General features: G+C 41.3%; 1 protein-coding gene across 3 annotated transcripts in view; it reads left to right on the top strand.

The window, feature by feature from the left end:
* LOC127581625 (calcipressin-2-like) overlaps positions 1–17,013 on the top strand; it is a 90,290-nt gene that overhangs the window by 29,136 nt on the left and 44,141 nt on the right. The window contains exon 1 of one of the 3 annotated variants that reach the window (XM_052036155.1): positions 3,367–3,699. The exons of the other annotated variants lie outside the window; for them this stretch is intronic. Within the exon in view, the coding sequence (XP_051892115.1) occupies positions 3,613–3,699 (87 nt within the window). The 5' untranslated portion in view covers positions 3,367–3,612. Of the gene's footprint in view, positions 1–3,366; positions 3,700–17,013 lie in introns of those variants that run through there. 3 annotated transcript variants of the gene reach the window in all.

The following is a 17,013-nucleotide window of genomic DNA, read 5'->3' as shown; positions in this document are numbered from 1 at the left end:
ACAACTACTTGTTTGACAAAGGGAGAGGTTGCTCAAGTCGTATATTATCTCCAATTGAATAAAAATATGTGAGGAAGAATAGTTACCGGCTCAAAATGTAGTCAAGAAGTGGATAAGAGGAAATTGAGTTGGGTATTGGAGAGAGTGATCAGGGTTCAGCCCAGAGGATAATGGAAGTTGGAGAGGGAGTGATGACTCCGTAATCACTGTTTCACATTAGTGCCTATTACATAAGGATTGTTGGGAGTATTACCGAGAACAAGTGTGAATGTTAGGATGCACAGTCAGAAGTCTGACTTGGTGAATTGTTTAAAACAGTCTGTTGAAGATGAGGTTTGATTTACCACCTGAATCTGTCATTGATGAATTATCATTCTGAGTGCTGAAATAAATTCCTGTTGATGCTTAATTAGTTTAAATTACTTTAAATCTGCAACACAAATTAACTAGCCTTCATGAAATTTTTGTTTCAATTACCGTTAATTCACAATTTTTGTTTCATATGGTTTAGGATTTATGACATGAGAGAAAATCGTGATAAATCTAAACTACAAAAATACTCCTGTGCAAGGGTTTAGTTCAGAAAGGGAAAGAAAGGAACTTAATATCCACAGTGGATAAGATTCTAAATGGCATCATACAAAAGAAAATAAATATTTCCCTCAAACAACATGGGTTAATTAAGATTAGCTGGCACAAAACTGGAACCCCTGAGTTCAGACTTTTGGCACTTTTTTTCAGCTACTGAGAAGGCACTGCGCATTTGCGTTCTGCACATGGTTTAAAATGTGTTGCTCAGCGGTTGCTTTGGAGGTGTGGATTTTTTGGCAGGGATGGGAGTAGATCTGGGGTCAGGTCAGCATCCATTAGGAACAGCGTCACCTTTAGTTTTCCAGTGTTGGAAGTGATAATGACCACTTGCAGGTCGAGTTGAGTCACTGCAGGAATTTAGTGGACATTTTTGAGTGTAATTTACCATTACACTATGACTATGCACAAGATAACATCACTTCCCCATGTAATACACCTCTTGGTGCATTGCGAGGAAAATTCTGCCAAGTTTTACTAGGAATTGAGCGCTCCTGGGACAAGTAGGTCTTCACAACGGAGTGCTGGATTTGGATCCCACTAATGTACATGCCATACTGACACTTGATCCTTCTGGGCACAATGCCACAGCTAGTTGAACTGCTGCCACACAGCTCCAGAAACCCGGGTTCAATCCCAACCTCCTCAGCTTTCCATGTAGGGTTTGCACATTCTCTCTGTGAACACTTGGGTGTCCTACAGCCTGCTCCGTTTTCCTCCCACATGCCAAAGGCATGCAGATTGGTAGGTTAATTGGCTACTGTAAACTGTCCCTAGTTTGTAGGTGAGGGTTAGAATATTTTGGGAGTTGATGAGAATGTGGGGAGAATAAATGAGGATTAGAGTAAATGGGTGCTTGATGGTCAGTTCAGATTCGATAGGCCGAAGGGCCTGTTTATGTGCTCTATGACTCCGTGCCACTTGCCACTTACCTCTCACCTCTCGCTGTCTTGGTGAAGCAGCCAGCATAACCAAAGACCCCACCCATCCGGGTCATTCTCTCTTCTCTCCCCTCCCATCAGGCAGAAGATACGGGAGCCTGAGGGCACATACCACCAGGCTCAAGGACAGCTTCTACCCCACGGTGATAAGACTATTGAACGGTTCCCTTATACGATGAGATGGATTCTTGCCCTCACAATCTACCTTGTTTGACCTTGCACCTTATCGTCTACCTGCAATGCACTTCCCTGTAGCTGTGACACTTTACTCTGTATTCTGTTATTGTTTTTACCCTGTACTACCTCAATGCACTGTGTAATAAATTGATCTGTACGAACAGTATGCAAGACAAGTTTTTCACTGTACCTTGGTACAAGTGACAATAATAAACCAATACCAATACTTGATCACAGCACCTTACTCTCTGTTGGTCATTACTGAGCGTTACATTTTAAACCATGCACAACACTGAAATACGCAATGGCCTCTCAGTAGCACCCAAGGCTTTGTGCTTTTGGTACTTCTAAAGTTTGCAGATGCAAACCCATGACCGAAATGGTCATGACTTATGGCTGCTACAACGATCTTGCTCACCTATTTAGCTGCTGTTTTGGTGGTTCAATTGGTTTGGTCCAATGTAATTTCTTTCCCCTACTTTGGTTTATGGTGATTGTATGATGGATGAGTGAAGGAATATAGAGTTCATGCCTTTTGATTTCTAGGCAGGCTCATAATTGTGTTCACTTAAAGAAACTGTCCCATGTTTTTTGATGTATTCTAGTCTCTGAATCCAGTGTCTTATCTGGTTGTAGATGTCAAGGAGGTGAGATCAGAATCTGTAAATATGAATTTACCGTAACATTCCAAAATAATTTTGAAAATAATAATCAGGTTGTTCCAACACTGATCTGGCAAGGCAGAATAATTTGTTAGTAGGATAGGGGTTGTGCGATCGAATTCAAAAGCCAGTGTTGGTTCAGAATATGTTTTTGATTGCCATCAACTTGTGTTTAATTTCCCTTGTTCCAGTCTGTCTTCAAAAGATTTATTTGGCTGACTTGCTCCATGTTGATATTGTGAAGCCATTGTCCGTTTAGGGCATGCCAAAGATTGTAAAGATCAAGAACAAAAAGCAATATAGTATTCATTATGGACTTTGCTGCAGTTCTGAGTTGAGTGTTAGTGCATGAGAAGTGTTTGTATTTTCTACATCTCAATTTGGAATAGTTCAGTCCACTGTTATTGCAAATCTCTTTTTGATCTGTCTGTCATTTACTTAGCAGTCCATAGTTCAGGAAAGCTGCTTGTTCTTGGGTTAAGCTAGAGTTTTATGGGTATTTATTCTCTTGCATTGTGGCATCTGATGTTTCCATAAGCTGAAATATAGTGACAAGGATTTTCAACACAGGGGTCACCTGAAATAAAATATTGTACCAGTAAAACCAGGCTCTGGTTTGTTGGGAAGAGAGTTTAAACGAGTGGTTTTGTCACACTGTGCATGGGAAGTTATTTTATTTAATAACAACAGGAATTCAAAACCACCTTTCATTTTTTTTTGTGGAGAAACCATGCTACCTAATCTAAATAGAAGCAGGATTGTGTCAATTGAAGGCTAATTATTGGAAATGACTGCAAAATTATAAATATGTAATTTATAATTTCAGTGAAATGTTTATTTTTAGCAATTGTTTTTTTTTACTGTATAATTTGAACACCCTCTATAAATTATAAAAGGAGAAAGCAAGCTAATTAGCATGCCAGGTCAGTGCTGCAGTGATGTCACTAGCAGGACTAAATCCTGTGTTCAGTTCTCAGTGCCTGCATCTATCTCCTGAAGCCAAATGGAGTACAGCTCTGAGCTGGCTGTAAGCTGGATCATCACTCGTAGCTGATTTTTTTTTAAAAAACCTTGTCTTTCTCTGTCTTGTGTATTGTTTTTCTGACATTATTGTTAATGCTCTGAAGCATCATCCAAACTCTCTTCTGATAGAGGATCCTAAGTGCTTGATTTTCCTATGCTACGAAGAGAGAAAGAGAAAGCAAGAGTGAAAAACTACAAAAATAAATTGAGCACATTGAATAATGCCAGCGCAGAAGATGGAGTGGGAACTGTTAGTATTAGTTGCATGTGAAGTCAGTGAAGAGATATTCACAAACCAAGAGGTTCAGGTATGGTACACAGCCATTATTTTTAATAATTGCACCAATCATCCTGTTGTATATTGTAAGCAGTGACTTGACCAAATTGTAATTCATGTTACAGTAACCCATGTAGTATGTACAGCAGCCTTTATATAAAGCAGAGTACCAAATTTCAAATGTGGCTATCTACCTGTGCAGCAAGCACGTTTTAAATTGAAGCTTCAGTAACCATTGCATGCCTGCAGCTATTATTTACAATGACACAAATTAATATATACATGAGAAAATATTAATAGTTCTGAGCATAAAATATATCAATTGAATTAATTCTTTAACCTATATTAGGTTATATGACTTCTTATTTTTTGTATGTACATCATTCACTAACAGTGTCGGAAAGATTTTGTTCACTATGTAATTCAGCTTAAGATTTCTGTGCACCTAAGCATGTGCAGCCTCTCTTTTTCCCTGCTCCCTGCTAATTTTTTTTTGTACCCTGTTCATTGTCTGCATGGGTTTAGACACTGATGCAGTAAGACTTTCAAACTCTGCATAAAGAAGAATTGCTCTTTCCCTTCTACACACACCAGCCCACCCCCAAAGCTCAGAGCAGGTTGAAGATGTTGAGGGACGGAGTGACGATAATGGCGATGAATGTTCCGCCTTCAGATGCATTCGGTAACGTTCTCCTTCTGGCATTCTGCAAGGTGACCTTCATCAGTATCTGCAGTTACCAGTGTGTTGTCCTGGCAAAATCCGGGGTGGGAAATGTTGGACAAGAGATAAAAGCATCAAAATAATATTTTTAGCCATTTGGTGTGCAGTGGATTAGGACAGTGTTATTTAACCTCTGGGGTCCAGCTTTGCATTTGGTTCTGACTGATTAAAATAGAAATTCCTTGTTAATTGTATGGAATGAAATGACACAAGGCAGCTCTCACACAGTCCTCGTGGATGTGGACCACATGGCATGTTTTGGCATAATGTGCATTAAATTGGAGAGATCACAAGGGCTGATGATATAGAAAGTGGAGACATGTGTCTTTGTGCAATGAGAAGGGCAGAGTCTACATGTTATAGGGACAAGTATATCTAATCATGTTGCGTCTACTGGGAATTCTTGATCCTGACCCTGAGTGGCCAGTTTGAATAAAACTCTTTGCTAGGATTGGCAATAATATTCAACAAAAAACTGATAAGAATGAAAAGAGGCATTTATTTTGTTTCTTTCATTTTGTGTAGGACTTATTAAGATTCTGCATCAGATTCCAACATTTATTCTGCAGAATGGTATGTTTTTCAATAAAGTTATAATGCATGTTTCATAACCAGTGTGTTGCATTCCAAGAAGGAACATAGACAAACTGTAGTGATTAATGCAATTAAAAACATACAGATTTGGAGGCAGCCACGTGACCAGAATTGGAAGAGAGGAGACGGACCCCAGAAAAAAGAAATGTGCTCAAACAGGTGGAATGTAACAGGAGGTGTTCCCCAAGATTTCACCTTTTGTCATCTGTCAATGATCTGAGTGAAAGAGTAGAGAGAGGAACACCAGGGAAGGCAGCACTCACCTGAGCATGTGGAGGTTGAGAGCAAACTTCAGAAAGGGACCATGTTCCCAGAACCCACCCTCGTGCCCTCTCCTGATACCTTGTGCCTACCCCACGCATGGCAAAGCCTGCTTTCCTCGCAGAGAACTTACCATCACCTTCGAGCTCACGGAATTAAAGTGAGGACAATCATCCCAGGGCTGTGAAGGAAGAAGAAAGTTCTTCATTGAAATTTACAGATGGAACTAAATGAAGACGCACAGTAAGTAGTGCCTTTTGGAAGAGGACATCGCAAAAGGACTTTGGTAGATGAAGTGAATGGAAAAAGTATTTAGCAAATGGAATTCGGTGATTACTATGTTTCAGTTCAAGAAAGGCATATCGGTAGATGTTCTAAATGGTGAGAAACTAGCCACCTAATTTGAGGAATTAGGTATCTGCATCACTGAAACCTGGTGGAAAGGTATTAAAGTCAAAGTCTCGTAGAATGTTGCCTTTATGTCAAAAGAGCTGGAATACTAAAGGGAAGAGGTGAAGCTGTTGGGGCAGATCTTCCATCGCCTTAGTTGCTGTCTGATTGCCTCCAGGGCAGAATATTTGTTCCAACATGGCCCAGATGCCGTTGTCCACAGGGAGTCTGGCTTCCACACTTCAATGGAACTGAGTGCAGCTTAGTGCAGACATCTGCCGGACTTGCCAAATGGTTTTGACAGCTGGTGAGGCCCTGCCCTTAGGGTCTCTTGTTGTCAGTGCTGTCACTTTTGGGGATCATTGAATGTTTGTCAAAGTCTTTTACGTTTGTAAAGATTCAGTCACAGTTGTGACCTGTTCAAATAAAAATGTTAAAAATAGTTAATACAGTAAAACACACACTCTGAGAAAGAAACATTGTAACTAACATAAATAAATAATAAATAACTCCACTTATCTTTCTCCTGGCTGTCAATGTGTCTCATTCATTTCAATAGGACGGCTGTTCTTGTACCAGCTTGCCTCATAACTGGGAAGACTGTGGAAATTGTTGTCGTCCTGTGGGATTCTGAGGAGTCCCCAGACATGATGAAGGTGGTGAGGGAGCAGATGCCACCTTCGGCCTGGGCCCATGGCTTTACTGGAAACCGAGATTTTGTGGGAAAACACCAGTAAGTCCTGGCCTCAGAGCTGGTATGGAGTCAGCCAGTCCAGGCTGTTTTATTTCATCCAGTTATACAGCACAGAAACAGGCCTTTCAGCCCATCGTGTCTATGCCAACCAGCAAGTACCAATCTATACTAATTCCATTTCCCAGCACTTCATCTGCAGCCCTATGCTTTGCCAATTCAAGTGCACGTTTAGATTCTTCTTAAATCTTGTGAGAATTCTGCCTCCACCATTCATTAAAGCAAAGTGTTCCAGATTCTAACCACCCTCTGGGTGATAAGGTTCTTCTCAGATCCCCTCTAAACTTCTTGCCCTTGCTCTGAGCCTGTGCCCTCCAGTTTCAAAACTTTTTACTACCTACCTTATCTATGCCCCTCATAATTTTGAATACCTCTATTAGAAGTCCCCTTGGTTTCCTCCACTGCACGCCAAGGAAAACAAACCCAGCCTATCCAATTTCTCCTAATAACTAAAACACTTCATCCCAGGCAGTGTTCCAATTAATCTTCTCTGCACCCTCTCCAATGTACTCATGTGGCAAACAGAACTGGACACAGTCCTCCATCTCTGGCCCAACCTAAGTTTTAGAAAGTTGTACCATAACCTCCTACTCTTACATTCTATACCCTAGCTAATGAAGGCAAGTATCCTATATATCACCACCTTACCTGCCTGTGCTGCCTTGTTCAGGGATTCTTGGACTTATTCACCAAAGTCCTTCTGTTCCTCAGAAATCCTTCAGTCCCCACCATTCACTGTGTATGTCCCACCCTTATTGGACCTCCCAAAATGCAACTCTTGCACTTATCAGGATTAAATTCTATTAGCCATTGCTCTGTCCATCTTACCAACTAATTAATATCATCCTCTAGCCAAGAATGTACTTACTATCAAAAACACCAACAATTGTTCTGGCACCTACTTGATACCATCTTGAGCACCACGTCCAGTTCTGAACACCTTACCTCGGGAAGGCCATATTACTTGTGCATATGCATGGGGGCCAGCACAGATTTACTGGAAAAGCTAATTTGTGAGGGCAGGTTGCTGAAATGTGGTATTTTAAATGATAAATTTACTGAGTAATAAAACGTACTTCATATTCATTAATTTGCATTTGACTTTCAAAAGGCTGAAAAGATGTCATTATTTTTTAAATCACAACTACTTGGTATTTAAACTAAATGTTTTATTATTTAACATTTCAGGTTAATAAAATAACTAGCTTACTATTAATGAAGATGCTTCTCTTTAACGTAACTGATGTACAACAGGATAACCATAAGTGTCCCTGTTCTAATTTTTAATTAAAGAGTTGCCAATGAAGTAATCTTGTGTGATTCCTACTATAGTAGTAATATGCTTCCTTTTGGAAGGATGGGGAAGGGAAATGTTGGACTGTTCAAAATCTTATGATTTTTATCCAGATTTGTGGTACTATAGAACATTCAATGAAACATATCAGTGTAGTTTCATGTCTTACATTTACAGAAGATTTCTCTCACCCTATGTGACTGAACTGAATGTGCTTCCTCCAGTATGCTCCAGAATGCTCTCCTATGTGCTTCTGAAACTTAGACTGCTTACAGCAGGCACCTTAATGCACTGGAGAGATACCACTACTGCTGCCTCTGCAAATCCTCCAAAAATAAACTAACAGCTGCCTCTCTCCCAAGCCAACACTGAGGACGTAATTACACTCAGTTGGTTCTATTGAGCAGGCCACTGGATTCACATGCCCAGCACCAGTCTCCCTCTCAGCTTCCTCTCAGAAAGAGGTCACCAGGTGGACAGGAAAAGATTTAAGGATATTCTCAAACCCTGTATGGAAAAAATGCAACATCCTTTCTGATTCTTGGGAACCCCAGCCGCATGGCTCCTCAAAGTGGCGAAGGAGCATTCAACCTTGAGTCCATGCATTGGGAACACACAGAAGCCCACCCTGATGGAGGAAATGAATGCACCACCTCACAGCCTACTCACAGGTCAGCCATCTACAGAACAGTCTGTGGTTCTTATATTGGTCTCTTTCGTCACCTCAGAATCCACTAAAACGGAGTGGAAGCCAGTTATCCTTGATCCCTAGGGACTGCATAAGAAGAAGAAGACTTCTTTTAGTGCAGGATGTGCTTTGTGATTCAATATACCTTGTCATCATTTGTTGTTTCACTTAGAGCAGAGGAAAACGGTGTCATGTGTCTGAATTTCTAGGCCAACGAGGCTTTGATGGACGAGACCCATGTAGGCATCACTGGATTAGGTTTCCTTCTGAACAATTTGTTTATCGTGTAGGTTTTTGGGATAATATAGTACCTTGTGATCACTTTTTTTTCATCAACAACAGTTTTATTTTTATTTTAAATTTTTGATTAAATTCAGGTTTCCAAATTATCTTTGTGTGATTCTTTTTTTTAAACTTGCTTCCTCTGGATAACTCATCTGTTGATGTAACTAATATTCTCCCATATCCTCTTCCCATTATACTTACTTTAATTTGTGTGTCTGCTCTATTTTGATGGCCTTTAAGATAAAGCCATGAAAATGAGAATTATGTTTGTTATTACTACTACCAGTATTAAAGTTCTGATTTCTAATATATACAGTACCAATGTCCATATTCAGTGACTATATGAGTATGTTACATCCTAATTGTTTGGCAATTGGCTACTAATATTTTCATTGGATACTAGATGGTCTGTGATGATATTGCACAAGAATGGTAAAGATCAAGGGATAGAAATTTGTTCTCTACTTGCTTGCGGTAAATGTGCAATATTGTTGTCCTATTGTTCAGAATTCCCAATGGTTTGCCATCTGACTTGTCTGTTTTTTCTCCCAGACTCCATCTAAACTCACCAGGGTCCCGGGGTCATTTTATTTTTAAAGTCACTAGGGTACCACTTATTGACTGAGTCACCAGCAAGATTCACCATGGCTGATCATTTTGCTGTGAGGAATCCGATCCCTGTTCTCTTATTGGGTATGGCAGGAAATTTGGGGCCTAACAGAGGCAGTGTGACTGATACGAGACTTCCGTAACACAGAGAGATAGTTGTGATGATTAGGTGCTAAATGCAGCAGCTGTTGCTACAAGTTGAAGCGCAAGACTCTGCTATAATATAATTGCCTTGTGTCTAAATAACAGCAAATAAGTTTATTGTGAACAAGTTAATTTCTAATACTTAGGGTATTTTGTCTGAGTGCCAGGAAGAGACTGGCTCATCCAAAATAATAGTCCAGCATTTGATAATTCCCAATCCTGTTTGGGTGCCTTAGGAAAATGGGGGGGGGGGGGGGGGAAGGTGAGGCAAGAAGGGGTTAGTCAAAGAATATAATGTTTTGTCAGGAGTTGGGTAAATAACTGCCTGTTGGCTAGAGAGTGGCATGGGCTAATATTGAATAACAATACATGTTCAAGAGCCACAAGGTAATGTTGCAGCTCTATAGAACTCCAGTTGGATGACACTTGGAGTATTGTGTTCAGTTCTGGTCGCCTTATTATAGGAAGGATGCGGAAGCTTTACAGAGAGCGCAGAGGAGATTTACCAGGATGCTGCCTGGATTGGAGAGTATGTCTTATGAGGATAGGCTGAGCGAGCTAGGGCTTTTCTCTTTGGAGAGAAGGAGGATGAGAGGTGACTTGATAGAGGTGTACAAGATGATAAGAGGTATAGATCGAGTGGACAGTCAGAGCGAAAATGGCTAACGTGAGGGGGCATAGTTTTAAGGTGATTGGAGGAAGGTATCGGAGGGATGTCAGAGGTAAGTTTTTTACACAGAGAGTGGTGGGTGCGTGGAACACACTGCCGGCAGAGGTTGTGGGGGCATATACATTAGGGACGTTTAAGAGACTCTTAGATAGCCACATGAATGATAGAAAAATGGCGGGCCATGTGGGAGGGAAGGGTTAGATAGATCTTAGAACAGGATAAAATGTCGGCACAACATCATGGGCCGAAGGGCCTGTACTGTGCTGTAACGTTCTATGTTCCTGCTCTGGCACCATTACTTCTGGTCGTTGGGGATCTCTCCTAGCCCTCCCTATGTTTCTTGTCAACAACGGGGAATCCAGAATTAGTGGGCATAGTCTCGGATAAACGATCTCCCATTTATGACTTGGATGAGGAGGAATTTATTCAGAGGGTTGTGAATCTTTGGAATTCTCCACCCCAGAGAGCTGTGAAAGCTGAATCATTATCTACCTCAGTCTTCAACATCGTTAGATTTTGTACAAGAGGAAACCAGAGGTTAGCGAGGTCGAGCAGGAAAGTAGAGTTAAAGGAAATGATCTTGTTGAATGGTGGAGACACAACAGACTGCAGATGCTGGAAATATGAAACAACACACAAAGCAACTGGAGGAACTCAGTGGGTCAGGTGGCATCTGTGGAGGGAAATGGACAGTTGATGTTATGGAGGGAAATGGACAATCAACATGTCTAGTCATCCTGATAAAGGGTCTCAACCTGAAATGTCGACTGTCCATTTCTCTCTGTAGATGCTGCCTGACCTGCTGAGTTCCTCCAGCTCCTTTGTATGTTGCTTATTGAATGGTGGAGCTGGTTCAAGGGTTCACATGAAATAGGAGCAGTGTTTGGCCATATGTCGTGAACCTGCCTCTCCACAACATCATCCTTAGACACAATAGCGTTTTCCATATGTGCTGATGACTCCGAGCTCCAACCCAACACTAGCTCTCTCGGTCTCTGGACCATTGCATATTACTTGCCTGATATCCAGTGCACAGAAATTTCCTCTGACTAAGTATTGGAAATGAAGCTGTCTGGGGAGTTGGTAAGTGAAGCTTTCCAACCTAGAAAAGAAAATAATCAGCTCAACCACCTTTTTATGTATGTAATATTTTAGCAGATCTGCTGAATTAACACTAAACAATTGGCTTGTTTTCCAAAAGCAAAAGCAAACTGCTGCAGAAACTGCAAAAAGCAAAAGCAAACTGCTGCAGATACTAGAAATCTGAAATTAAAATGGAAAAGTGCTGGAAGTCTGTAAGGCTTCTGTAAAATCATCTGTAAGGTGAGAAGAAAATCATTTCAGACCAGTGACCTTTCATTGAAGCTGAGAAAATTACAGATAAAATAGGTCTTAAGCTGCAGTCAAAGTGGGGAGAGGAAAAGAGAACATTGTGATGGGATGGAAGTGATTAAATGACAAAAGGGATAATAGTGCAAAATAAAATATGGAGGTAAAGGAATTAGTGAATTATAAAATGGTGGTCTGAAGGAGGTGCAAGTAGAAGAAGCAAAGTATTACCAGATGAAAGAAAACTGCTGGAATTGTGAAATGGAAATGCTGACTATCTGAAATTGTTTTGTTCTTTTAAATTCCGTTGACAATGTCAGGTTTAGAACTGAAATAGCACAGTATCCCTTAATGTGGACATGAATCTAATCTTTGAGCTGATTTTGAGCATAATCATCTAACTATGCTTATTCAGCTAAATGGAGGACCTCCATAAAAGCTATTTAAAACGATCACCAGCTAATAACACAGGTTGCCATCTTCCTGCAGATGTATAGTGCACAGCTTATTTTCTATTCGTATTCAGCATTGGTTGTTTTCCAACCAGTCTTAATGAGTAATTGGCATGGACCAATGGTTAATCACTTTACCCTCTGGTTGGAGGTAATATTGTGTGAAGTTCCTATCTCAGCATTGTTGAAGGTACATGATATTTTGGTGTTTCTAATTTGATGCTATAGCTATGCATCATTGTGTGCAAAAAAAATTACTTATGGTTGATGCTTTGCTTTAAATTGATCTCTCTCATGGTAAACTGCAAATAGCCTGTATGGCTTAAGTCTGATGTTCTTTCAGTGATTTGAAATTCCTTCACCATATACAGTATATTGCAGATTTTGTTTGAAAGTAACCTTTTTTGTTAATGTAAGTTTATCACATATCCCATATTTAGCTGATTCGATCCAGTTCCTTATTCACTAGAGCTTCCTCCTAGCCTCCTTAGATCAAAACATATCTGCAATTTCTACTGTCTACATCATCTGCTGACTTAGCTTCCTCTTAAATCAACCCAAAGTCTTTAACTCCATTATGCTCTGTGGGAGTGAGTTCCTTATTCCAAACAGTCTCTAGTGAAGATGTTGCTCCTAAATCTCCTATTAGAATTATTAATGACCATCTTATATTTATGTCCCTTAGTTCTGGTTTCACACACAAATGGAAACTTAAATTAATTTAGGCACTATAATATGGCTAGAACATGTTAGCTTTATAACCCTGTCAGCAATTAATGATAAATGACCTTCATCAAGTTTGAAACCATTCACAGGGATTGATGAACAGTGACCTTCATCAATAAATGGACTTTATAGCCGTGGGCATACCAATGTCATCGGATAGTTTAACAATCATCTTTATGGCTGGCTGTATTTCTTAACCCTTTTATACCTCAGCTTTATGGGGATTCTGGACTGAATGGGTGACACCAGATTAGCTGAAATTAGTCAGTTTAAAATAATTTGATCTCTTTCGGTCTAGGTAAACTTTTGGGTATCACTGATATAATAACTAAAATCAGGACTGGCTAATAATTAAATTGACTGGTAGAGTAATGATCCACATACCAAATGGGCAGGCATTTGTAACAGATGTGTCTAATCATTTGGGTCTTTTTAGTATTTGTTGAACAAGGCTCTTCGCACAGACTAAGAAGTTGAACCTCTCTTTGGGAGGAGGTTGTACATCTGCTTGCTGGGGGGTCGGGGAAAGCTGCCGGGCGTAGCCAGGACTGGAGAGCTGCTTCAATTGGCAGAGGGAGGCCAGAGGCTTCCTCAAGGTACTCAGGAGGGAGCTTCTGCTTCAAGCCCACAAGGAATTCTATAAAAAGTACACCATGTAGTACAGGTACTCCTTTCTCAAGCCTATCAGGCAGGACCCCCTCAGCACAAAGCAACAAACAATCTGCCAGAAGAACTGAGTGGGTCGAGCAGCGTCTGTGGGACAGAAGGAATTGCCGACGTCCTGATGCAGGCTTTTGAACCGAAACGTGGCAATTCCTTTCCTCCCACAGATGCTGCTCGACCCACTGCGTTCCTCAGGCAGATTGTTTTTTGCTCCAGATTCCAGCGTCTGCAGTCTCTTGTGTCTCCATTGTGCACCCACAGCATAAAACCTGCGGCCTGAGTGGGTGGCGGAGGTAGGTATTCTCTCAACATTTAACAAGTAACTAGTTGAGCACTAAGGCATCAAAGATCCAAGTGCTGGTAAACGGGACTAGAATAGATGAGTACTTGATGGTCATCATGGACATGGTGGAACAAAGAGCCTGTTTCTATGCTGTATGATACGATGGCATTACAGCTGAAACAAAAGCAATGGGTCTGCACAGCAACTTGGGGATACAAACTTACCAATTTGTTTAGTGATTACCCTCACACCCATGTGATATCCTCCCTCTGGTAGAGAGTGGGTACAATACCAAAGCCCTGCGGTCTGAATGTTTAGTGTGCCTGCAGGTTGTTGCCATTGTTTTCTGCAGTGGAAACTGACTTAAATCCCTCTTTCCTGAAACATCCACCCTCAACTCTAATGAGAGGAGCTCATGGATGTTTCTCACCAAGAATGAGACTGTCAGTACGGCCGCTGCTATCTCCCCCAGCCCACACAGCCAAGCATCTCGTGTTGTCTACCTCCCCAAGTCCCAAACTCTACATTTGTCATTTCTCTCCTATTTCACCTTATGTCTTCTAAAAACTCAACATCCATGGGACCACCCCTTCCTCCCTTACAAAACTACTGATGATTAAACTTGTCTTCCTGGCCTGCAGGTTAGCTGATCTTGTTAACCCTTTTCCCTCCTCGGGTACCACCTTCCTTTCCTTCAAATCTAAGTTCATCATTGGTCTTCAAAAACCAACCCTTGACCCCATTGTCCTTGTAAACCAAGGCCTCATCTCCAACCTTTCATTCCTCTTCAATGTTCTCGAATGCATTGTGGCATTCTGAATTTATGCCCATTTTACTGGCATTCTTTGTTTTGAATCCTCCAGTCAGGTTTGCCAACAAATCTAATGTGTTTTGATCAGAGTTACTAACAACATCCAATGCAATTGTAAAAAGATACCTAACCTTCCTTGCCTTTCTCAACTGTTTGCAGCTTTGGACATGATTGAACATTCCCCATTCCCTTTTTACTGTCATCCAGCTCCTCAGCCGTCTTATCTATCTAGTCATAACCAAAGAATCATCAGCAATGGATTCTCTTCCTTTTCCCATTATAGTTATGTTGTCATCTAAGCATCAATTCATAGCTCCCTCCTACTTCTCATCTATAAACTACCCCTTTGTAATATCTTGCATAAACGGGGCATTTGTTCATATGTATACATTGTTGACATCCAGCTCTACCTCACCAGTCCCTTTCTTAACACCTCAACTACCTCTAATTTGAAAGACTGCTTTTTTTAAAGTGCATTAGTAAATGGAAAAAAACTTTCTCAAGCCAGATATTTGGAAGACTAAAGCCATTGTGTTTGGATATTGTCAAAATCTCTACTAACCAACCACCAATCCCACTCCTCTGATGAAAGCAAACTGAAACTGAGCCAGACTGTTGGCAAACTTTGTGTCATATTTGACCCTATGGAATCTTGAACTTCATTTCTGTGCCATTACATAAGGCAGGCTTGCAGCATTACCCACCTCATAGAGTCATAGAGAGATTCAGCACAGAAACAGGCCCTTCAGCCCACTGAGTCCACACTGACCATCAACCACCCATTTACACTATTCCTACACTAATCCCACTTTTATTCTCCAGATCTTTTCATCAACTCCCCCTTGATTCTACCACACCGGGGACAATTTTGCAGTGGCCAACTATTAACCCGCACATCTTTAAAATGTGGGAGGAAATGGGAGCACCTGGAGGAAAGAGGAGAGTGTGCAAACTCCACACAGACAGTATCCTAGGTCAGGATTTCTGATGCTGTCAGACAGCAGCTCGACCAGCTGCTGCTTCAGTTGTACCTCAACTGCTGAAGCCCTCAAACATGCCTTTGTTACGTCTAGACTTAACTATTCCAATAAAATCCTGGCTGTCATCCCCTACGTTGCTCTTTGTAAATTGGGGTCGTCCAAAATGTTCTGCCCCACCCAAGCTCCCACCAACTTTCCTTCACTCATCATCCATGTGCTTCCTATCTCTGTTGGCAAGTAACATTTTAATTTTAAAATTCCCATCTTAGTTTTTACACCCTCTGTGGCCTTGCACCTCTCTCGTTTAGTCTTCATTATTATAAGCAGGATATCTGAGCCCCACCTCTGGTGTTTGAGCAATCTCAAATTTAATCATTCCACCACTAACAGCTGCAATATCAGCTGCCGTGGTACTGAGCTCTGGAATTCCTCTTCCAAAACTTCTCTATCTCTCCCATTCTTTCCTCCTCCAAGATGCTCTGAAAAACCTACCTCTGACAAACCTTTTGACCCTGTGCTCTAATCTCCTTATGGAGATTGAGTCAGTGGGACTATTAAACGTCCCAGCTGGAGGTAGTATTGAAGTTTTGCACACTAATACCAGCTGTACCTTCAGCCAAGCTGCTCCAGTCTTATTACAACACTGACAACAACCAACAATGTTCATAAAAAGCAGGACAAATCCAATCCAGCTAATTCCCACTCAATCAGTCTACTCTCAATCATCAGCTAAGTGTTGGAAGGTACCATCAACAGTGCTTTCCAGCATTTGGCGCTTCACCGGGTCCACTTGGCTCCAGACCTTATCACAAGTCCAAACTTGAAATAAATAGCTGAATTCCAGTAGTGAGGTGAGTGATTGCCCTTAATATCAAGGTGGCACTTAACAGAGGGTGGCACTGAGGAACCCTGGTAAAGGAGGTCAGTGTGCTTAATGGGGAAAACACTCCAGTGGTTGGAGCCATATCTCACTCTTTGGAAGATGGTTGTGGTTTTCGGAGGCCAATCACCCCAGCCCCAGGACATCACAGCAGGAGTTTCTCAGGGCTGTATCCTGGGCCCAACACTTTCAGCTCCTCCTTTAGCAAGCATCCTTCTATCCAATTTAAATAGGGCTGTATACTGATGATTGTGCAATGTTCAATTCCATTTGCATTTCCTCAGCAAATGAAGTGTACACTGTTTGTACCTGTGTACACTAAGACCTGGACAGCATTCAGGTATAGGCTAATAAATGGCAGTTAACATTTGCATCACAAAGTGCCAGGTAATGACCACTTCCAACAAAAGAAAGTCCAACCATATGTGCTTGATATTCAATGGCATTACCATCACTGAGTGGCCTTCCATTACCATGCTGGGGATCACCATTGACCAGAAACTCAACTGGACCAACCACTTGTATATTCTCTCTATGGGAGCAGGTCAGAAGCTGGTCTATCCATCAGTGAGTAACTAACCTCCTGACACTTCAAAGACTTTCCACCATCTATGTGATGAAGTGCTCTCCATTTGCCTGGGTGGGTGCAGTTCCACAGCACTCAAGGAGCCTGACACTATCCAGGACAAAGCAGGCTGCTTGAATGATGTCCCAGTCACCACCCACTACATTCATTCCTTCCACCATGGGTGCACATTGGTTGCAGTGTGTTCCATCTTCTACAGGCCACTCCAACAGCACCATTCAAACCCAT

This window comes from Pristis pectinata, chromosome 22, assembly GCF_009764475.1.
Source record: "Pristis pectinata isolate sPriPec2 chromosome 22, sPriPec2.1.pri, whole genome shotgun sequence".
In the NCBI taxonomy this organism is placed as follows: domain Eukaryota; kingdom Metazoa; phylum Chordata; class Chondrichthyes; order Rhinopristiformes; family Pristidae; genus Pristis; species Pristis pectinata.
This window is presented reverse-complemented; position numbering and strand designations above follow the sequence as displayed.